The sequence below is a fragment of the Spermophilus citellus genome (assembly GCF_964194105.1).
Source record: "Spermophilus citellus genome assembly, chromosome: X".
NCBI classification, from domain to species: domain Eukaryota; kingdom Metazoa; phylum Chordata; class Mammalia; order Rodentia; family Sciuridae; genus Spermophilus; species Spermophilus citellus.
In genome coordinates, this window is record NC_138190.1 from 91,367,435 (window position 1) to 91,392,478 (window position 25,044).

At 34.1% G+C, this 25,044-nt stretch overlaps 1 protein-coding gene across 4 annotated transcripts in view; it reads right to left on the reverse strand.

The window, feature by feature from the left end:
- The window catches only part of DIAPH2 (diaphanous related formin 2), an 813,387-nt gene that overhangs the window by 382,125 nt on the left and 406,218 nt on the right, over window positions 1–25,044 (reverse strand). For all 4 annotated transcript variants that reach the window (XM_081278193.1, XM_081278192.1, XM_081278190.1 and 1 more), the window contains one exon: window positions 487–616. In XM_081278193.1, the coding sequence (XP_081134319.1) occupies window positions 487–616 (130 nt within the window). The remainder of the gene's footprint in view (window positions 1–486; window positions 617–25,044) is intronic.

Below are 25,044 nucleotides of genomic sequence, written 5' to 3' on the forward strand. Positions count from 1 at the left end.
TTCAAAAGTACTCTCTTCTGCATTTCAACTACAAGATATTATTTTTCATGTACCCTTCTCACATTCATCCTTGTTCTATCAGTTACTCATGTGGATGTGTGTATATATATAATTATTTTCCTCAACTTTAAGATTTTAAACACATTCAAAGAACAATGGTTCTATGATAATTTTCAAATCACTAAAAGATACCATACTACATATAACATAAAATGCCCTTAATTGCTTATCAAATTAAAGAATGAACATATTGTCTGACCATACATATGAATACTTATTAACTTAGTACTGTTACAAAAAGAAGACAAAAACAGGCTATTAAAATGTACAACACTATCAAATACATACTAATGAAAACTATCTCCTGCATTTCTTATATCAGTGAACAAATAAAAATATTTTTATGATTAATGTTTATAAATTCTTTAATATTATCATTTAATATGTAGACCAGGAATAGTTTCAAAGCAGTTCTAAATCAATTACCTTTGCTTGCACTTTCTACATGCTCCAATTCTTCAGGAAATTTCAGGATATCTCGGTATTTTTCCTCACAAATTTCAGCAATAAAATGCAAAAGGGTTGTTTTTTGATCTGCTGATTTAGTATCTCTAATCTGGAAGGAAACAACAAGAAACATTTAAGTAATTTTTTTAGTAATTTAAATGGACTTTTTAAAGTGGAACAAATGAATGAGTGAATTCAATTCATTATAACTCACTTAAATTTTTTTAAAAACTCAGGGGCAGATTGTTAATGGGGTCTAGTGGCAAAGATGTGGAGTTTAAAACAAGCATCACATTATAAAAGCAAGAAATATGACCAACAAATGTGCCAAATTAAACCTTAATATATATTTTTTTAAATGTCTGCATCATTATAGGAAATGAACTATTCTTTCCATGAGAGAAAAGCATTCATTTAAGTATTTATAGTAATAGTCTAAGTTAATGTGTGTTTATGTTAGCAGCATTCCTGTTCTTTGCTTATTACAAAAATATATTCTTGAAAGCTGGATTCATTTGTGAAATTGTATTTATTTCTATCCATCACTGATGTAAATTAATGTAAGAGTAAGTACATTTTACCCTCCTTTACTTGCATGGGCCATCAGACAATAATTCTGGAGGCTGCTCTTTTCAGAATTATAAAAGGAATCTGACCACACAATTGTGATAACATGAAATATTTTCTGTATCTGCTTACATATTACATTGATTTTTCAGAGACACCAGGTTAAACATGTCACAGTTATAAAAATAAAAAAATCTTTAATGTGTATATGAGATTCTAGTGCCTTCTTGAATATAACTTATAGTACACTAAGCTGCAAAAGAAATCAAGGATTTACTTAGAAACAAAGCATAAATACAGCATGAAGTATCAATTTTTTTCATTCTTTCAGATGTTTTAATTCTATAATCCTTAGATGATGGGTTAAAGATTACTCTGTTTAAGATAAATGAATATTCTTCACAAACAGGTTTATGAAAAGACTGCAGAGGATATTTAGCTAATTATAGAGTAAATTAATCCTCATTGTTTTAGTGACTAAGAAAAAAATAGCGCTTAATAAATCAGGCCCTTACTGAATCTATTGTGTACTACAGCTTTTAATCTCAAGGCTGCAAAAATACAAATGGCCAGGGGATTCATAATATTGATAGTTCTAATGGTCTTAAATATTTCTTTTAGAATTTCTAGGATTGCCTTATCCCATGTAGGTAAAATATTTGAAATTTGGCATTAGCACACAGATCCTCTAAGTACTTTTAAATACTTAAAGATAGAACAACACACCTCAAGGACAAGGTATAAGAACAAAAAACAATACAAACCTCAAGGGCAATTTGTATTTAAGTAAAGCCAGCTGCTATTGAGTACTCAATTGGGGGGGGGCTCTCATTCCTGACAAAGGGTCTTTATCTGAGATTAGGGTGCTATCTGTGTATAAAGTACATCATTTTCAGAATATATTGTACATTTCAAATAATAAGAAAATTAACAGTTTCTTTTTTTCTTAAAAATTTAGCTAGCCTCATAAATCCTAAAATCCTAAAAACAACAGGAGCTTAGAGAAACTCAGGTACATCTTCCTAAAGGCAGGAAAGTGATCTATGTTTTATTTGGTTGAGAACCAAACAAAAATAACTAACAAAGAATAAAATACTAAACAATACTATAAACCCACCATGTTTTTTAATGACACTAAATATACACCGCACTCTGGTTGGGATGGGGTTGTGGCTCAGTGTTAGAGTGATTGCCTAGCATGCATGAGGCACTGGGTGCCATTCCCAGCACCACCTTAAAAAAAAAACAAAAACAGAAACTAAATAAACAAAATGAAGGTATTGTGTCCATTTACAACTAAAAATATTTTTAAAAAGACACTATGTTTGTTTTTAAAAACTGCACATAACTAATACTGGAAACAGGGAAACAGAAAAATGGCATTCTGCTCATGTGTCAATTTTATGGGTGATATTCTTCTTTTTCTTTCTCATGGGTGTTATCATTTTACATTAAAAATTTAGCTTCTGGCATATATTTATAAAGAGTTTAATTTTCAGAAAATTTTTTATTAAAATATTCAGTATCTGTCATTAACAAGTTAATTTCTTGTGAAATTAAGTAGAGTCAATGGTCACAATTTAAAAAGATAAATGAAGCATAACATTTTCAGTTAAGTAAATATCTTAGTATCTGATGAAATCAGAAAGGCTCATTCACAGAGAATACATGTGCTTTTTGGAATCATAATATTCCTTTCAAAACACATGCAAATGTGGCCAACCACCTGTCTGGTCAAGCTGAGAAGTATCTTCATTTGTCTGGAAGAGAAACTGCTTAATTTGAATTGCAATTTTTATTTTTATTTTTTGAGAGAGAGAGAGAAATTTTTTTAATAATTATTTTTTAGTTTCCGGTGGACACAATATCTTTATTTTTTTAATTTTTATGTGGTGCTGAGGATCGAACCCAGCACCCCACACATTCCAGGTGAGCACGCTACTGCTTGAGCCACATCCACAGCCCAATTTTTAATTTTTTTAAAAAAATTCACAGATTCCATTTTAATGTTTCAAACTGGCAGGAAATCATTACAAATAAACTATTATTTTAAATCTTTATGTGTATGACCCTTAAACCAAGTATTTTAAAATAAATACATAATACTAAAATATAACAGAACAGAATTTTTCCTTAGTGAAGTACATTTACTTTTTATTATCATGTCTTCCGTCTCTCTTACCTAGTCTATATCATTCAGATACTAGCTATTGTCTCTCTCCAAGGCCCTATTGTGTTGTTCAATGTCAGCACAGAAGGCAACTAAAAAGATTCACTTTCATCAATTCTACTAGTTAATGACATTTACCCAATAATTTGCTCTTGCAAGTGTACTAGCTGGATATAAATATCTCTTGGGGCACAGCAAAAGTAATTCAATCTGAGTAGGTACAAAATCACTTCCAAAGTGTTTGGGATGGTTTATTAGGAAATAAAATTGATTACAATTTGATACCTGATTAACTTGAAGTCATGTTAAAATTTTACATTAACATCAAATATCCAAACAGTGCTTGCCAAGGTTGCCTAAGTCTTAAGCATTTCAAGGTTTTCTCTAGCCAGAAGCAAATCTCTTTCTTCCTTTCACTGTTAGGCAGCCCACAAGACAGACACTTGACTAAGGGAGCAGAAGGATGAACATAATAGCCACTCCTGCTGCTTTCAGTCTGATTACAACTCTCCATCTTGTATACATTTTCCAACAAAAAGCACACATACAGCAGTTTTCAGAAATTAAGCATTTTTGAAAAAGCAAAAAACATTTATATTATTTTAAAAAATGACTCACCCACAAATTAAAACAGTGAGAAGAGTGAGTCACTGTTTTAACTGACAAAGTGCCACCAGCTAATAAACCAAGTAGTGGTTTTCATTGTAATCATCTGACTAATAAATGTTACCCATAAAGATTAATAACTGAATTTAAATTAATTATATCTACCTGATCTTTAATAACTTTCTGCAATGGTACATGAATACAAAATACCTTTAATACAACAATACCTATTTCTAAAACTAATTCTTATTATTTCTCTTTTTTAAAGGAATATGAATGCTGTGTAAGAAATAATAACTTTTCCGAACATAAATATATTATTACAACTTTTTTCGGGCACATAGCAGAATATCTGAATAAATAATAGACCCTTAAGAAATTTCTTTATTCTAAATACCCTATTCAAGTTTGAAAATCATCAGTCTTCCCATAATTCTAAAATCGGCTGTTTGAGTACACAGAAACCAGCATGCAGCCAGACAGTCCAACACAACATTTTAATGATCTACGTCAGTCACACTCCATCTTTCTGTGAAGGACCCCTCCTGTAGGTAATTTTCCCTTCAGCTAAGATTTAAGCCTATTTCTTCTTGCTTTGTCCTCAGTGCGAACTGAAAATAACTGGTCACTATCCTCTTTATAACAACCTCTCAGAGTCAAGTATGCTTCTCTTTGGTCCTGATCTCTAAACTGAACCAAATAAATGCAGGTATTTCAACTTCTCCACATAGACACTATTCTTCAAATGTTTAATTTTTTTTTCACACTGATTAAGACCCATTCAAAATTTCCATTGCAAAGGCTGCTGTCATCTACTGGGAAATAAGGCAAACTTCTTGGTTTTCCATATAAGACCCACTGTGAGAAGGTCTTTCTCTGTTTTTCTAACCTGCTTCCTGCTGCTTTCAGTCTGATTACAACTCCCTAACCACATACCACAGTTTCATACTACTGTGGTCTTGCACAGTTCCTTTGTCTAAATGTCCTCCCATATCTCTCTCTGTTTTTTTTTTTTCTGTCAAGTAAATAACTTTACAGTTGAATACTACCCAAGTATCACCTCATTTCTGTAGAATTCGCTATCTTAGGAGTGACTTAGGACTTTTTAGATCATCTTCTACTCTGTAAACATTTCAACATGGTAGTTTCTTGTACTCAATATGAGCTCTATCAAGGGGAGACTCTCTGTTTATAAACCCCCACACACACACACACACACACACACACACACACACAGAGTACCTAGGAGAATTCTAGAACCTACTAGGCAGTCAATAAATGTGTATGAAAGAAGTTTTTCTCCACATAAAATCCCTCATGTGTAGTATAAAGTAATACTTCTAAATTTTACTCTTGTTTTTATGCCCCCACACACGTTGACTACAGAGGGAAGCTTCTCCAGGACACCATATGTGCTAAGAGTGGTGGAAGTGAATTCTAGAATAAGTTATAATTTTTCCCACTGTGAGTTGGAGACTGTACTTAATACTAGAGATAATAGATAAATAATAAGGTATGGTACCTTTAAAGCTTCCAGTTCAGAACTTAGTGGAAATTATTATAAAATTATATAGAAAAGACATGGTATAAAAGTAATTTAGTGGCAAATTTCAAAGATTAGTAAAATTAAATATGATAACTAGGGGGTTAGGGTTGTGGCTCAGTGGTAGAGCACTTGTTTAGCATGTGTGAGGCACTGGGTTTGATCCTCAGAACCACATAAAAATAAATAAATAAAATATTGTGTTCATCTACAACTAAAAATATTAAAAAAGAATAATAACTAGAATAGGCACACAAAAAGGCAAAGACAAACTTGAGAGTCATTGGGGGCAGCAGGATTTATTCAATGAATGATGGTACAAGAAAAAGGGAAAAAAGATTCCAAAAGCTTTAAAGTCATTATGATTAAAAGAATGATGTATTATGCCCAGAAAAGGAAAATGATGATTCTAGAGTGAGCTGGCTTTTAGAAAGGAGATGTCAGTAATATTTTAAATATATTTTTAGTTGGTGATAAACCTTTATTGTATTCATTACTTATATATAGTGCTGAGAATTAAACCCAGTACCTCACACATGCCAAGCGAGCATTCTACCACTAAGTCATGAACCCAGCCCCTGTCAGTAATATTTTAAACAGAGGTATCAGCTATGTAGACACACTGTCTTGAGGAAGTGGTCATGAACTCTCTTTCTGCTTCATTGTATCCAACATGATTTAACCATGCTATGGATCTTAAACATATATATGGCCATATCACTCCCTTCTTTAAAAAAATGTTAATGGGTCTCAAAAATTTACATAATACTAAATTTTCTGTTCACAATAATTATTGAGCACAGAATTTGCATTCAGCTGAAACCAAGTTTAAAGTCTGACTCACCATTTCATAGTTCTATGATGCTGGGCTCATAAAAAGCTGAATTATAAAATAGGCATTAAATAAGTACCAATGCTCACAGACACATTAGTAGAAAGCAATAAGGATTCTACAGGTAGTGGCACCCAACTATAATTCTATGAGCTTGGGAGGCTGAGACAAGAGGATCTCAAGTTCATTGCTACCATCAGCAAATTAGTGAATCCCTAATTAACTTAGGGAGAACCTGCTTCAAAATAAAAATAAATACAAAAGACTGGGGATATGGCTCACTGGTTAAGTGATCCTGGGTTCAATTCCTGTTATCCCCCCCCAAAATCTGAATAAGGTAATACATTATCATAACCACAATCATTATCCAAATTGGAAGTTACAAGAGCCTACCTTAGCTTCCCATCTTCACATAGAGTAAATCACCATCACTTAAGTCCCTGTATGGTGTGGTCCCCTTATTACAACTATGATTTCATGTTTGGTTTTATGCCTTTCCCACTCTCAGCTCTATTTTAGCTAGGCCAGACACAACTAAAAGGTTTTGTTGTTGTGGTTTTGTTTTGGTCTGTCCTGTTCACTTTATCTATTCAGCATCTAGAAAATGGCACTCAATATGTATTTGTAGATTGCAAAAATGGGTGAAGATTTCTACCCAATTACTTGTGTTCCTTATCAACTCAGAAGGCCCTCCTCTCTTCATTAGAAGGTAGCATATTACCCCCCTTAAATGGGGGAGGGGGACCAGCATTCATTACCCATCTATCAGGTGCCTATGTGTCAAACACTTTGATAAGTGATTTATATCACTTTTCTTTTACATTCTTGATGCAATTCAGCAAGTTAGTTATTAATATGGTCATTTTAAAGGTAAGACATAGCACATAATCAGTTTAACCTAATTCACACCGCGAATAAGGGTTAGTGTAATTACCTAGTGTGGTTGCTTACACACACTGGGTATTTGATTCATACCTACAGGACTGCATTAAGATTCATGGGTTATGAAGAGGAGAAGGATCATTCAAAGGTAACAGGGTTACTAGTAAGGAGCCTTTCTTAACATCCCTGAATAGAATGAGTAATTCTGCTTTTGTTGTCTCAAAGTGGTTTATATATTCTAGTTATAGCATTTATCCAAAATATATAATTCTGTTTAGACAATCAGTCTCATCCAACAGATTGTGACCTCCTGAAAAATTAGGACTGTTATCAATTTTTTTCACTAATGTTGAATGAATAAATACTATAGATAAGTCAATGATGATTAGAGCTAATTTGATGATTAGAGAAATCTTTAGTGTCCTTCAAGCAATGTTGCAGTACAGTGCAAAGGATACAAAATTAAAAGGAATGGGTAGCCAGAGAGAGGAGGTAACATGTAAGGATAATTTATTCAAAATATTGACTGTGGATAATAACTGGATAATAGAGGGGGCAGCAGAGCCAGCAGCTGGAAAATGGTGAGGCTAGTGACAAAAGTTATTATAATTATCATCTTAAATAAGTTCAGCATAATTAGGCCTGAGGGGAATAAGCACTGGAAGAAATAAGAATGAACAACTGAGAATTCATGGACACTGACTACTTTATTGGTTCTCAAACTGTGATCCTTGAACCAAGAGTCTCAGCCTTACCTGGGAACTTATTAGAAATACAAATTTTGGAATCTGGGATCAAATTAAGTGAATCAGAAACTTTGAGGTTTTGGTCTCACATTTTGTATTTTAATGTGTTAGGGAGATAAATCTGAGAGCCACTAAGGCAAACGTGAAGGAAATTTCCAGATGAGAAGGTGCTTGGGAATTATCTTCATATTTCCTGGGCACTCTTACAATTACTTTTAAACATAACAAGTTGAATTGTCAACATGTTTTCAAAGCTTGAAGTCAATTTACAACTAGAGAATTATGTAGCAATTTGTGGATTATGAGGGATAGAATTGCTCTGAATATTCTTGACTCATTAATAAAAGAAATGAGACTGATTTATACCATAATTTAGCATCTACTAATGCAAGGAGAGATGAGCCAAATGGCATGCCCCATGTTGTGAAGATTTCAGATACATGTTCATAAGTCTTCCAAACTCACTCTCATCCTTCACCTGAAAGTGTATTAAAACACACTTAAATAACTCTATAGTGAATTTTGTCTACTATACTATGATCAGCAGAGTGATGGACTAGATAAAATGGCATATCATCCATGCTTTCTAAGCTAACACCGGCTGCAAATTTGCTTCTTATTGGCACATTTAAATTATTGCTCAGATATTTACCCAGGAATTTTGAATCAGAATACAAAACTTTATGTTGCAGATAACAGAGTTCAGTGCTTAACATCAAAGTTCATAAACTATTAATGAATTTTACATGTCTGAGTTTCACTGCCATTGCATTGACTTTTAGAAGCCTAATATCTTTACCCTTATACTAAACAGTTCACTTATATGAAATCAGACCACAGTGTGTGTATATAAAGAATAAGGAAAGGAAAGGAGGAAACACTATCCTTGGACTTCAACTGGCATATGCTGGTACTGCATTACCAGTCTCAGCATTCCCATTCAGGGTTGAAAGTCAAGTGTGAGGATGTTGCTCAGTTAGTGCATTACATATTATATTGCGACAAAGCAGTAGGCCTAATACCACTGCCCAAAAGCAATCTTACACCTCAAATGTAAAGTGGTGCAGAGAAGGATAAGAAGGATTATAGGAGTAAATATCCATCCAGCCTCATGAAATGGGTGCTCTTCTGGAAAGAGGCAGAAATGCACGGGGGGAGCACCATGCTCTTGCACAAATTGCTGTTGAATGCATATCTGAGACAAAAACTGATTCACACTGAAAGAAATGAAATGTTATCACTTAAGGAAACGTTTCTGGGCACACTTAAACAGATCTATTATCAAAGTGTATTAAAACATTAGTGTGAGATAACTTCCCACATCTACAAGACTGTATCAGAAGGAAGCCCTTTCAGATCTCCTCCTATTACATGATATTTACAGAAATGGTCTCATGGATCTTGGCAAACCTAACAGGTCCCATACTCAGAAAAACCCAGAATTTCCTCATCCCTCTGTATCAAGGAAATAGCCCTAACATATAGCAACACATCACAGCACACATTTATATTGAACAGTCCTTGAAAAAGAAATACTGAAATACAGTAAAAAATCTGGTTGAGCCATTGAAACAAAACCATCAACCGATACAATCAGGTAATTCAACTTTATAAGCTTTAGTAAAAATTTTCCTAATCATGGCTTCTTTTCCCTCTATTATGTTTGTATATTCTTGGAACAGTTAATATTTAAGCAATCATGAATGCTCCAGTGCATATATCAAAACAACTAGTACTGCTTGCCAGTCTTCATACAGCACATGAATTCTAATGTTAGTCTCCTTTATTTAAACAAAATTAAGTTCTTTGCTCTCTGCCAAGGGTTGTTTACAAATTATTGCTTTCTTCAACACCACCACACATTGCAATAACATTGAGAAAGGTAATATATTTCTAAGAATTGCAATTACCATAAAGACATTAGCTTTGTAGCTACGACCAGACAGGTTTAATACACGTTTTCCTGGCTTTATTTCTAAATCTGTAACCAAAAATGCCTTTTTGGGGGTCCTACATGACCAGGACTGACATTAATTCAGCCAAATGTAATTTATGGTGGAAAGATGTCTTAATTCTTTATGTAGGCCCGATTGTCCCTTTTTTACACTCTTGATTTTGGTCTTATAATGGTATTGCCAACAAAAAGGGAACAGATGATATCAACTGCATAAAAAGTCAAGCAATTTAAGAGTTTTACACTTGTTAGCTTAATTTATTGTAGCAATCTGTGAAAGGACAGCTTAAACTTGAAATCATGACAACATTAAATGGAATAAGGATTCATCTCAATTGCCACCTTCAGGCCCACCAGGGCATTCATGATGTTAGCTTCTCAGAGAAGACAATTACTGCTTTCCTACACTTTCTGCTCCACCTCTCAGTATTTTCCTTTCTAGTTCCACTTATTCAAGGAGAAAATGCTGCAAGTGCATTAGCCTAATGTAGCTGTGACCAGTGGCAAATCAACAACTATTTGTACTCATTTTTGGAAAGCCCAGAATAAATTAATGAAATATGTCTATACTTAACAAAGAAAAGTTGTTCTGCTACTTTCAAGTGTTTTCAATTAATCAACCTGTCTATATTAGGTTTACTAAATAGAAACTCTTCTGAGAACAGATTTAATAGAAATCAAATTATTTTAAATTGGTATAGAAATAGTTTATGAACAAGAATATCTCTTGGGTATTAAATGGTTTCTTCTCAGATATAAACAATTAGCTAAAACATTTAACTTTTATTACAATGAGTATTTTACTTAAAACTGTTAGTCATGGTGGTGCATGCCTGTAATCCCAAATACTTGGGAGGCTGAGACAGGAGGATCTCGAGTACAAGGCCACCCTGGGCAAAAGAGTGAGACCCCACACACACAATATAATAAAATAAAGGAAATAACAAAATTGTTTGTATTAGCCTTTGGAGTGGGTCAAATAATAAGTTTCCTATTGCTGTTTTCTCCATACATAGTTCCAAAGATTAGAGCAAACTAAATGGTTTAAGACATGTATTATTTGGAAAGCATAACTAGAATTCAGCATTTTAAAGTTAGTCATGTTTTTTAACTATGCAGATGCTAGTGGCTATATTCATTCATTAATTTCCACTGCTACATACCATTTTGCTATATAACTAATTTTAGTTATATTTTCCTGTTGAAAATTTTCCTTAAGGACTTTTCACTTACTTTTTTTTTAGCAGGGGGCATAGGGAAATCATTATTTCAGATATTATTACAGATAATCCTGTTGTTAACATCCTTTCTCATTGAAGTAAAATACATATAAAATATATCATTTAACCATTTTAAGTGTATAGTTCAATGGCATTAAGTACATTGACACTGTTGTACACCCATCACCACTTTCCATCTCCAGAACTTCTTATCATCCCTAACTGAAATTGTTCCCATTAAACACAAACATTTCATCCTACTCTCTCCTTAATGCTTGGTAACCACTACTCTACTTTCTGTATCTATGAATTTGACTATTCTAGGTAACTCTCAAATAAGCAGAATCATACAATATCTGTCGTGCTGTGTGTGGTTTATTTCACACTGTAAATGTCTTCAAGGATCACATATGCATGTACCAGAAATTCATTCTTTTATTTATTATTTTGGTGGTGCTGTGGATGAAATTCAGGACCTCCCACATGATATGCAGGTGCTCTACAGCTGAATTACATCTCTCCAGCACCTATAATTTCATTATTCTTTAAGGCAGAATACTATCCAATTATACCTATGCACTAAGCTTTGTATGTCCATTCATCTATCCATGGACATTTGGATCATTTCCAACTTTTTGTTATTAAAAATAATGTTGTGCTTGCTTTGGCAGCATATATACTAAAATTGGAACCATACAGAGAAGATTAGTATGGCCCCTGCACAAGAATGACATGCAAATTTATGAAGCGTTTCATATTAAAAAAATAAATAATGCTGGGCTGGGGTTGTGGCTCAGTGGTAGTGCACTTGCCTTGCACATTTGTTGCACTGGGTTCGATCCTTGGCACTAAATAAAAATAAATAAAGATATTCGGTCCATCAACAACTAAAAAAAATTAAAATAATAATACTATTCTGAATATTACTGTGCAATCACTGGAATCCCTACTTTCATGACTTTATGTATATACCCAGAAGTAAAATCACTGAATTATACAATAATTTTGTACTTAATTTTGTGATAACTACCATACAGTTTCCCATCTTACACTCTTACTAGTAATATATAAGGATCTCAATTTCCACAAATCCTTCCCAACACTTGTTTTGTGGTTTAGTTTTGACAGCAATTATTTTAATAGCTACAAAGTAGTATCTCATTGTGCTTTTGTGCTTTCCTAATAATTAGTGATGGTGAACAACTTTTCACATGCTTATATCTTCTTGGAGAAATATCGATTTAAAAAGTCCTTTGCCTAAAGAACTCAAAAAATTAAACAATAAGATAGCAAATAACCCAAACAACAAATGGGCCAAGGACCTGAACAGACACTTCTCAGAGGAGGACATACAATCAATCAACAAGTACATGAAAAAATGCTCACCATCTCTAGCAATCAGAGAAATGCAAATCAAAACCACCCTAAGATACCATCTCACTCCAGTAAGATTGGCAGCCATTATGAAGTCAAACAACAATAAGTGTTGGCGGGGATGTGGGGAAAAGGGGACACTTGTACACTGCTCGTGGGACTGCAAAATGGTGAGGCCAATTTGGAAAGCAGTATGGAGATTCCTGGGAAAGCTGGGAATGGATCCACCATTTGACCCAGCTATCGCCCTTCTCGGACTATTCCCTGAGGACCTTAAAAGAGCGCACTATAGGGATAAGGCCACATCAATGATTATAGCGACACAATTCACAATAGCTAGACTGTGGAACCAACCTAGATGCCCTTCAATGCATGAAGGGATAAAAAAAAATGTGGCATATACACACAAGGGAATATTACTCGGCACTAAAAAATAATAAGATCATGGCATTTGCAGGGAAATGGATGGCATTAGAGCAGATTATGCTAAGTGAAGCTAGCTAAGCCCTAAAAACAAATGCCAAATGTCTTCTTTGATATAAAGAGAGCAACTAAGGACAGAACAGGGAGGAAGAGCATGAGGAAAAGACTAACAGTAAACAAAGACGAATGGGGGGAGAGAAAGGGAGAGAGAAGGGAAAGCATATGGAAATGGTAGGAGACCTTCAATGATACACAAAATTATAAGAGGTTATGAGGGGCAAGGGGGAGGCGGGAAAAAAGGGGAGAGAATTGAACAATAGCAGAGGAGGTAGAGAGGGAAGATGGGAGGGGAGGGGAGGGGAGGGGAGGGGAGGGGGGATAGTAGGGGATAGGAAAGGTAGCAGAATACAACAGTCACTAATATGCCATTATGTAATAATGTATGTAACAGTTGTGATTCTGCAATCTGTATTTGGGGTGAAAATGGGAGTTCAAAACCCAACTGAGTCTAATGCATGAAAGATGATATATCATGAGCTCTGTAATGTTTTGAACAATCAATAAAAAAAGTCCTTTGCCTATTTTTTAACTGTGTTCCTTGTTTTTGTGTTATCAAGTCATAGGAGTTCTTCACATATTCTGCATATTAGCTTGTTATTGGATACCTAATTCACAAATTTATTCTCCATTTCTGTGTGTAGTCTTTTTACTTTGTTGATATGACCTTTGATGGTGTGATCACTCTCGTACATCTGTCAAGAGTCCTGATTTAGCAGATCTGGGTATTGTTCCTTCAACATTTCTAGACTGTACCAAATTGTCTTCTACAATGCATGCACCCAGTTATTATTTTATCAGCAATTCCCTTTATTCCTCATCTTTACCCTGACTTTACTTAATTTAATCATATAAATAAAAATGATTTGAACACTTTGGAAAACAATATCTTTTCAAATGAAACCTATACTTTCCATAAAGTTCAACTTTCCTACACCTACCTAATTGTGCAATAAAAGTGGAAACCCATATGCAGCAAAAGGAAATTAAGCCCCTATCCCTCACCATGCAAAAAACTTAACTCAAAGTGGATTAAGGACCTAGGAATTAAACCAGAGACACTGCGCCTAATAGAAGAAAAAGTAGGCCAAATTATTCATCATGTTGGATTAGGCCCTGACTTCCTTAATACGACTCGTATGGCACAAGAAATAAAATCAAGAATTGATAAATTGGATGGATTCAAACTGAAAAGCTTCTTCTCAGCAAAATCATCATCATCATCATCATCATCATCAGTGAGGTGAATAGAAAGCCTACAGAATTGGAGCAAAGTCTTATCACTTGCACATCAGATAGAGCACCTTTAGGATATATAAAAACTCAAAAAACTTAGAGCAAAAATAACCCAAACAATAAATGGGCCAAGGAACTGAACAGACACTTCTCAGAAGGTGATATACAATCAATCAACAAACATAAGAAAAAATGTTCAACATCACTAGCAATTAGAGAAATTCAAATCAAAACCACTCTAAGATTTCATCTTACTCAAGTCAGAATGGCAGTTATTAAGAATACCAACAATAATATGTGTTGGTGAGGATGTGGGGGAAAAGGCACACTCATACATTGCCAGTGGGACTGAAAATTGGTGAAGCCAAAATGGAAAGCAGTATGGAGATTCCTTGGAAAACTGGGAATGGAACAACCATTTGGCCCAGCTATCACATTCCTGCGTTTATACCCAAAGGACTTAAAAACAGCATACTACAGGGACACAGCCACATCAATGTTTATAGCAGCAAAATTCACAATCTAAATTGTGGAACCAAGCTAGATGCTCTTCAGTAGATGAATGGATTTAAAAAAACACTGTGGTATACATATACACAACAGAATATTACTCAGCATTAAAAGAGAATAAAATCATGGAATTTGGGCTGGAGTTGTAGCTCAGTTGTAGAGTGCTTCCCCAGCATGTGTGAGGCACTGCGTTTGATTCTCAGCATGACATATAAATAAAATAAAGGCACACTGACAATTTTAAAAATATTTTTAAAAAATCATGGAATTGGTAGGTAAATGGATGGAGTTAGAGAATATTATGCTAAGTAAAAAAAGCCATTCCAAAAAAAGTAAAGGCCAAATGTTTTATCTGATATGTGAATGCTGATCCATAATGGGGATGGGGGCAGCATGGGAGAAATGGAGGAACTTTAGATAGGGCAAAGGCTAGGGAGGAAAAGAGAAGGCACATTAGGGTACGAAAGATGATGGAATGATATGGACATAATTACACTAAGATAATGTATGCAGACATGAATGGTATATGAATCTACTTTGTGAACAACTAGAGGCATGAAAAATTGTGCTCTATATGTGTACTATAAATTGAAATGAATTCTGCTGTCATGTATAACAAATTTGAATAAATAAATAAATTTAAAATTAAAAAAAAGAAGCTTGGTTAGGTTCAAGCTCTATTAACCATGAACACATTTGACTTCTGATAAAATAACAATATAAAAACCCAATAAAAGTCCTAAGGAGATGCTTTAAGATATCAATTAATAGTCTGGTCTTTCTCATATATTTCAAAAAACCTGAAATTTGGAATCAAGAAGGGATCTGAATGGGCCAGTCTGTGACTGATGAAAAATCCTTGCAATTCAGTATCTTCATGTTTCCCCCAAATATTTGAATGTAGCTTATAATACTTTATTTCCTTAAGCACAAATTTCCAAGTATTCTTTTTTAATAAGTGCACCTTCTCACTTGTTTGAATTTGAAGATTTGAGCTCCTTTCCTAAAACAATAACCCTTCTCACACCTTATATTTCCTCATTCCTGGATGCTTGGATTCTAAAGCGATCCCTCATACTAAATGTTAAACAGAAACCTTCTTAATTATTATTTATCTCAAAAATTTCATGACAGCCTCTTCATGAGAGAAATATGATGGTTCTACATAATTATTGAATCAGAAGGGATATGGCATAGAACAGTCATAGAGTAGTATCATTTTTATAGTTTTGGAAAACGTCCTGATGAGTTTTATTTAAAAATAAAAACTAATGACATTTATTTATATGTAGAAAATAGTAATTTGAGAAACATTTTTAAAAATACCATTATTAGCCAGGCATAGTGGCGCTTGCCTGTAAACCCAGTGGCTCAGGAGGCTGATACAGGTGGATTCTGAATTCAATGCCAGCCTCAGCAAAAGTGAGGATGTAAGCAACTCAGTGAGACCCTGTCTCTAAATAAAATATAAAATAGAGATGGGGATGAGGCTCAGTGGTCGAGTACCCTTGAGTTCAATCACCAGTTCCCCCACAAAAAAACTAAAATAGTGTGAGAGGAAAGAGAGTAGCATGCAAATCAAGATTTTAAATGGGGGGCAGGAAACGAAGGGGGAAAAATCAAAGAAGGGCAAGGATTTGTGCTTGCCCCCATGAAATAAGTCAAGAAAAGTAAGACTGAAAATATTATTTGTATAAGAGAAGTGAAGTCAATGTTATAAATGGGGCCAGTATTGTATATTGTTCTTTTCCTTTACAAAGAGGTAGAGCAGTTTTTCAGTGTGGGATATCATCTAGCAGAGTACTGTATAGTCTTGTAGTTAGTTAGCCAGTGTTTATGAACAACACTATTTATTTTTCATGTGTGTTATTAATATAAAATCCATTCTGCTTTACACACACACACACACACACACACACACACACACACACACACTGTGTTCTCTCCTGTCTCTTGCTTTAGTATTACAATGTTCTATATCTAACAACTAGCTCATAAGCAATCCAAGGACTGGAGATATATGTTTTATTTCTCTTTATCCCTGCAAAATATCTAACACTGGTTTCCACAGAGAGTAAAGCCTCAATAAATATGATCAACTAGCTACCTAAGTTCTAACTAAAAGGAATTTAAATGAATATAAATAATTCTTAGATTCTCCAAAATTACCACAGAGTTTTATGTTCACATTAACTGCCACTTTATAAACCACCTTCCATGGTCATTGGTTCTCCTTGTTAAGACTGCACAATGCCTGCAGTAGGACAGCTTCATTTGACATGAAAATCAGTTTGTATAACTGTAGCCATGGGTTTGTATTTGGTGTTTTTATTTGTGTGTGTGTGTGTGTGTGTGTGTGTGTGTGTGTGTGTGTGTTGCTGGGGAACGAACCCAGGGACCTTGTGTATGCCAAGCAAGTGCTCTTCCATTGAGCTACATTCTCAGCCCTGCAGCCATGTGTTTTCAACAACAGCTTCACACAGGGTTGAAATCCCCTTTGAACAGAGCTTTTATAGAATAAAAAGGCATTTGTTTTCAAACTTACTAATTATATTCACTAAATGCTGTTCATGTTGTCAACTTTCCCCCACTGTGAGAATTACAAAATCAGTCATAAGATTAAACTCAGAAAATGACTATGGCAATTCACAGAATACTAAGCCAGCTGGGTTCATTTAAATCCTCTATGGAAACAGTTTTCGTGGTGAACCAAGTAAGACCCACAGCTAGTCCCATAAATCATAATTTTTTGCCTACTCCAGTACTGACAACATGTATTGCCACTTCTGGTATGTGGGGGGACTCATCATAATCATACCCCAAATTTTGTAAACTAGAGAATTATTCATCTCTGCCAGTAATACTACTCAGAACAGCTCACCATCCCCATTATTGTTTAGTTACTATGAATTCAACAACTATAATTATGGCACAGTATACACTTTACCCTTTTCTTTTGTATTAGTGTATGAGGATATAATTTTTGAAAATAAGAATGAAAATATCGATATATTCTTGTTCACTGTTTCTTTGAAATAGATTTGTATTGAATTAGTAAAAACTAAGCCATAAGTGGGCTGGGATTGTGGCTCAATGGTAGAGCGCTTGCCTAGCATATATGAGGCACTGGGTTCAATTCTCAGCACCATATACAAACAAAGAAATAAATAAAGGTCCCTCAGTACCTAGTAAAAATTAAAAAAAAAAAAAAACCTAAGCCATACATGAGTCCTCTACAGAAATTGCATCTTTCACTCCAGTTCTGTATACAAATATATATAGTTGATTTTTTAATACTTATTATTGTCATAATCTAAAGAACATAATTTGGCAAATCTTATTTTTTTCAATTCTATCTACAATTATTTCCATTTATGTAAAAGAATAAACATTAACTTAATCCTGTTGTTTCGATAACATAATTCTGAAAATCACTCCTGGTTTCCTTTAAACTTTCTTTCTTTTCTCGGTCATTCTCTCTTTCAACACTATATAACTGTAACATATAAGTTAAATCAGATAGTAGCCCAGGTTTTATAATATTAATCAATGCACATAAGGGCCTGGTGCGTGTGCCTGCATGAGCATGTGCGTTTGTGTGTGTGTTTAGGGGCTAAACTATTTTAATGTACATATAATAGAGAAAAATATGTTGAGGAACAAAAGGAGTCTTTGAAGCAGTCAGTATTGACAAGGAGTAGTAATCAAGTCCACATCAGATAAATTACATTTAGAAACTACTCTTCTCTAGAGAATTTAAGAAACTAAAAATTTGGAGGTATAATGAAGTTTTCCCCAAAGCAAAACTACAGTATTGTGAAAGTGATGATGTGTAAACAGATGTAATCAAATTCTGATAAAACAAGCAAGTATTAGCTAATTTGCACCAATGAATGTAAATTAATGATTTCAACTTAGAAAAAAGTCTTTAAGTAAGCTCATGGGAGTTCTATATTTTTAGAAGCAAGGAAGAGAATAAAGTATAAGTTCCTTTGTTTTAGTCATGACTCATATTTTCAAAAATGATATTCTAAGAAACATACTCTTTCATAACTACAACAATTTGAACAAGTATATCTACAAACTTTGTTAATTCCTGTGATTAATATGATCATGTAGCTTTCCCCCTGTTGGGGTTGGCTTATTAGAAAGTTAGAATGTGGGTTACAGAGAGTAAGAGAGATAATAACTTAGCCAGGCATTGTGGCACAAGTCTGTGATCCCTGCAACGCAGGAGGCTGAGGCAGGAGGATAACGAATTTGACATCACACTTAGCAACTTAGCAAAACCCAGTCACAAAACAAAAAGGAATGGTGAAGTAAAGGTAAAGTGACCCTGGTTTGAATCCCCAGTAAGAGAGAGAGAGAGAGAGAGAGAGAGAGAGAGAGAGAGAGAGAGAGAGAGAGAGAAGAGAGAGAAGAGAGAGAAGAGAAGAGAGAAGAGAGAAGAGAGAAGAGAGAAGAGAGGAGAGGAGAGAGAGAGAGAGAGAGAGAGAGAGAGAGAGAGAGAGAGAGAGAGAGATCTCAAATAATATAATATGCATCCATCTCAAGGTCTTAAAAAAAGAACAAACCAAATCCAAAATTGGCAGAAGGAAAGAAGAGATGAGAATAATAAAGATCAGAGACAGAGAAATAGAGACAGACAGTCCACTATGAAGACAGAGGTAAGTATGACTTTGACCAAGTATACAAAAGTACACTACAGAATACAGGTAGGGAGACCAAACCAGATTCCCTGCATTTTAGGAGTGGGAAAAGAGCTGATTTTCTAATTGAAGAACAATACTTCAAAGCACACAGGAGTATAAAGTCAAGGTGACATAATCAGCTGTCTCCAACTTTAACAGGGTGGCCTTTTTAAATTAGATAAAGTCAGAAGAGGAAGCCTGTGTTCATTCAGATTTTTAATGGCATAGAGGAAATAAGAGGTGAGGACTTTGGATTGGATGTCTGAGCAAATATTAGATTTAGTACTGGAGAAATTACTGAAGCAATCTTCCATGGGTGTCTGAGCTAATATTAGATTTATTACTGGAGAAATTACTGAAGCAATATTCCACACCCTGGGTACTAGGGATTGAATGCAGAGATGCTCTATCAATGAGTTGCATCACTATTCTTTCACATTTTTCACTTTGTGACAGGGTCTTACTAAGATCCTATGGCTGGCCTCAGATATAAGACCCTCCTGCTTCAGCCTCCTGAGGAGCTGGGATTACAAGCCTGAGTCAACATGTTTCACCGAAAGCAATCTTTCACTATCACCATTTTCCTAGGAGCATAAATCCATATGCACAGATTAACAGTATGTGCTTCAGGATGTATAGTAACAACATATGGTAATAGAAGATCTTACGGAAAACTATTTCCTTAAAAAAACTAAAATTAATGTTCTATAAACTTAAACTCTTCTGGGTGAATTGACTCAAGTAATATTAACATTTGCTGCCTTAGAGTTATAAATTTTGGTGTACTGATTTACACAATGAACTATAGGAAACAAAAAGATATGACACAATTATAAAGCCAACTATAGAATGTCACCATTGGCATAATACCACAATATAATATTCACTTTTAAGTTTGAGAAACTATTCAGTGGTTCTTGATGATGAGAGCCCAGTAAACACAATACAATAAAATACATGGACTTAAATAAAGGTCAAACATCACATTAATTGAACAAAGGAAACTATTTAAAATTAAGAATGTGTCATTCTGTGGAGATTAGTTATTTCAAAGGTCTAAACTAGTGAATGTTCTGGTTTCATTGTAATATAATGAGGTACAGACAGACCCTTAAATTGAAATGTTTGCATGCCCTGATCATGAATTATGAACAAATGCTACAGTGTGTCAGTATATTATATGCTGACATTTTAAATGCAAAGTACCATAATGCACTCCTCTACATTTTACCATAGCATAACATCATATATCACTGATTACCAAAGAGTGACTTGGATGGTTCAACAAATGAAAACTGTTTGCTGCAAGCAACCTCACCAAAAGGAAAGTTTAAAGGATCCAAAGAGAAGAAGAAATTTGGACAGAGGACCCATTATTTCACCTCACTTCTCACTTGGTAAAGGGTCTAATCTTCCTTTCATAGATTTTTTCCCAAGCTAAATTATAAACCTCAAAGTCATTTTCTTCTTGACAAACTATCAAATAATGCTAAACCCTGACAGGAAAAAGCATATTTTGGTGAAGTCAAATAGTCAGTGAAAATTACAAAAATAACAGGATCCACTGAAAAATTTGTTAGAGTCCCAAAAGAAGCTGGATCCCTCCTCTGCCTTTGTCACTTAGTGATCACTGGTAAGCCATCTCTCTGGAGAGCAGATTCACATTTATAAATTTTGAGAATAGCAGTCAACATTGCCTGTATAAAACTGATATACTCAGAGAATTTACATAACAACAGGAGATGGCTTTATAATTATTCAGATTATTAGGTGTCATTTTATTTTACACACACACACACACACACACACACACACACACACACACACCTTTATTGCCTGGATACATTTCAGTCTATTATAGGAAGAGAAACTTTCTATTAATATGACTACGATTACTTCCAACTGAATTTAAAGAAAAAAAATAGAGTCCAAGTTTCATAAGCTGCCAGAGAGCCATGAAAATCCACATGAGGTGTTTGTTGTTGTTGTTTCTGTTTTTTTCCATTTTCCAAAATCTGTAAGTGGCAGAGTTTGCTCTGTAAAGCTTTGTCAAAATGAACCAAGTATGACCAAAATTCACTTATAATTCAATGAGAAGCAGGGTGTGTCGCTGCTTTGAATACAGAAAACCCAGATTTAAGTCCCAGCTTCCACACTTTATAGCTTCCTAATATTAGAAATATTGTACAAACTCATGGGGATTTAGTCTTCTAATTTTCAAAATGTGGTTAATAATACTTAACTTCATTGAACACAAAGAAAGTACTTCACAAACTATAAAAGACAATTACCTAAAAGTATAGACTGTTTCCAGGATTTACTAATATTTGTAAGATTATTTTTCAGAAAATCCTAAGGTGTTTATTTTCTAAATTATCTGTATTTTTAAATTAATATTCCCATATTAATTTATTTATTAACCCATGATTGAAGGTGCAACAGTGGTTTAGGTTTATAGGAAACAATACATTTTTTATGTCTTTAAATATGAGCTATAACAAAATCTTATGATTACATATTTAAATGTTTTGCTGGTAAAAATATGCCCTATATACCCGTGAGAAAGAAAATTCACTTAAAAAACAATTAATAAAAATATTAACATTTATTCTGAATATTAACAACAAACTTCGAATTAATTAAATTGTCTTTCACTCAACAGCCATTTATTAAGGGTTTCATACATAATAGACACTGTGGATATAATGTAGAATAAAGTATCCACCCAAATTTCATGAGTTCTGAATCTTGAGAAGGAGACCGAAAAATAAGAGTTAAGTTATAATAAGTCCTAAGTGAGGACACAGCAAGAAAGTGGTGCAACCAGAGGAGGGAAGCTTCACCAGAAACCACCTTGATCTTGGACCTCACATCTCCAAAACTTTGAAAAAACAAATTTCTATTGTATAAGCCATCTGCCCTATGGTATTTCTATTATGGCAGCCTAAGATGACTAAAACATTAACCAAAGTACTTTCCCCTTTTGACCATAAGTCTTCTTACTGTAGACTGGAGAGGCTAGACTAGATATCTTCTTATGCTAAATTCTAAGTTTGTATAGACAGAATCCACATCATTTCAGCTAAATTAGACAATGTGAAATTTTTGAAGTATAAGTATATGAGATTTTTTTTCCTTAGGTTTTTATAGATTTTCTCTTGGATTATATATTTACAAATTTTACTGACACAGACAGGAGTCATTTTTGTTTATTTTTAGGGAGGGTACCATTGATTGAACCCAGGGGTGCTTAACCACCGAGATACATCTTCAACCCTTTTTTGTATTTTATTTAAAGACAGAGTCTCATTAAGTTGCTTAGGGCTTCACTAAATTCCTGAGGCTGGCATTGAACTTGAGATCCACCTGCCTCACCCTCCTGAACCACTGGGATTACAGGCTTGCACCACTGCACCTGGCTATTTTTCTTTACAAATAATTGTTTTTTTCTGGTAATTAATCTTCCATATCACAAAGGAGGTAAACTTATTTTACTTCCCCCTCTTATAAGTTCTACGGAGAGGTAATGGATGTATCTTTATATATTTTGGGTGATGCCTATAATACTCTGTCACTAATACCATGAGATGGCCTTCAGGTTATAGAGCCTTTACTTTCACAATCTATGTAAATGGTGAATATTAGAAATACAGCACAATTACATTATCATGTTAATCCTAATGACTTAAACATATCTAAAACTTTCTCCATAGTGAACATACATGTTTTCTTTGGAGTTCTTCAATGATATATTTCACATTTGTATGTAAGCATACCATTGTGCTGTATCATAATTTTTGTGTTTTGCTTAGCAGAATGCCTAGAAAGTCACAATACTAGTGAAAGAGTTTCAGAAGTCTCTGAACAGTATACTAAACAAAGATTTTTGGCATTTTAAAGTTATTAAGTGAGCTGTGATTTTCCCCAAAATAGCCAAGATATCCAAACTAGTATACAAAAGACTAAAAATTTTACAACTTGCCTACCATGTTATTATTTGTTTCCAACATAAACCCAATATTCCAGGCAGTGTGGTTTTCTAATTCATTCTCATATATATCATTATTACTCCTAGTTGTGTATCATCATTAAAAAGAACTAGCATTTGTTTAACATTACAATTTCTCAATGTATTCTATCATAAATTCATTTTATTTGACCTGAAAACAACCACATGAAAATAAACAGGGGTCAGTGAATTTCCTCATGTGCAGATGAAGAAACTGAGAGTCAGAGTGGGGAATAGCCTTAGCCATGAATGTTTGGCTGATAATTGCCAAAGTAGTAACTAAAATGTGCTTAGTTTCTAAGCACGTGCCACTTTCCTCTTGGGTACAGCTATGGCTTTTCTTCTTTTACCCTAATACTTTCTACTCTTCAAGATCTTTCTGTCTCAATTTTCTAACATCATTCCTCTGAACTCCTAATCTGAGCGGTCGTTAATTTTTGCAGTTATTGACAGTGTGCCTTGTGATGTCACATGATATTTTCTGTGTATATTATTTAACTGTTTGCATGCTCCTGGTATACAAACCCATCAGTTTTGTTTTTTCTTTGTGTGTTTGTGCCTGCCTGATACCCCTTCAAATTTGGTATCCCTATCTTTGGCAAGAGTATTCTGTAGGTCAAGATCTGTCTGCCATTACAGGTAGTCTGGGTAGCACTGTTACTCAAGGTTCTTTGCTCTCCCCTTGGACAAGCATTCTAGGTTAATTACGGTTTAATTACAATATAAATGATCAGGGAAAGGAAAAGAAAATGGCTGGGGTTCTTACCTCCCAAAGGCAACATTCTTAAAAGATTTTCCTTCATTACTGCTACCTAAATTCTCTAGGCTGCCACAATTGGTATTCTTTTTAAAGGCCAACTTCTTCAGCTTTACCCCAATTTCTAGCTGAGCTACCTCATATTCTTCCAGCAAATTCTATGTTTACTTTGAATCCAGCAGAGTCACTTTCTGTTGTATGCAAAGATCCTTATATAAAATACCTACAAAGCTTAGCACTTAGGGAGTGCTCAGTATTTTTAAATGCTTTGTTCTTATACAGATTGTATATGCTATTAAATCTTGAAAACAAAAATAACAAATGTCTCTGAAGTACAGCTTTGCTATTGGTTAGAATTTTAATAACCAACAGGCAAGCTAACATGTAGAACTCATCTCCATTGAAATGATTTTTATTACAGTTCAACACACTTGTTTGGTAACTCACAAAGTGATAATTCACTGCTGAAATTAACAAAGCATTTTGTGGTGAGGGTGGTACTTAGAGTAATGATATCCTTTAAGTGTTATTTGACATTTTGGTTAACCCATTTGTTTTCCTTTTCTTCCCAAATATCATAACAGCCAATTGTGACCATCTGAATTTTTTATATTACCTTACCCTTAAGACATATCTGATAAGTTTAACTGTTTATATCAGGACTCCTTTTTAACTAGGAAAATATTTTAATGTACATTTTGGCTTCTAGTAAAATGCAGTTGATTACATTTAAAAATCACTGAGAAAGGAAATTAACATAAGAAAAATTTAGGTGAGTAAACACTAAACAGGGAATTCTCCCCGCTATTTTATAAATAAAAAAAAAAATCAAAAAAGAAAAATCAACCAAGTAACCATTCATGACATAAATGAAATTTAGCAGCAATTCTAGCTAATAATAAATTTGCAGTTAATTCCATTTTGTACAGATTATAGACCTAAGCTCTTTCTATGTACTTC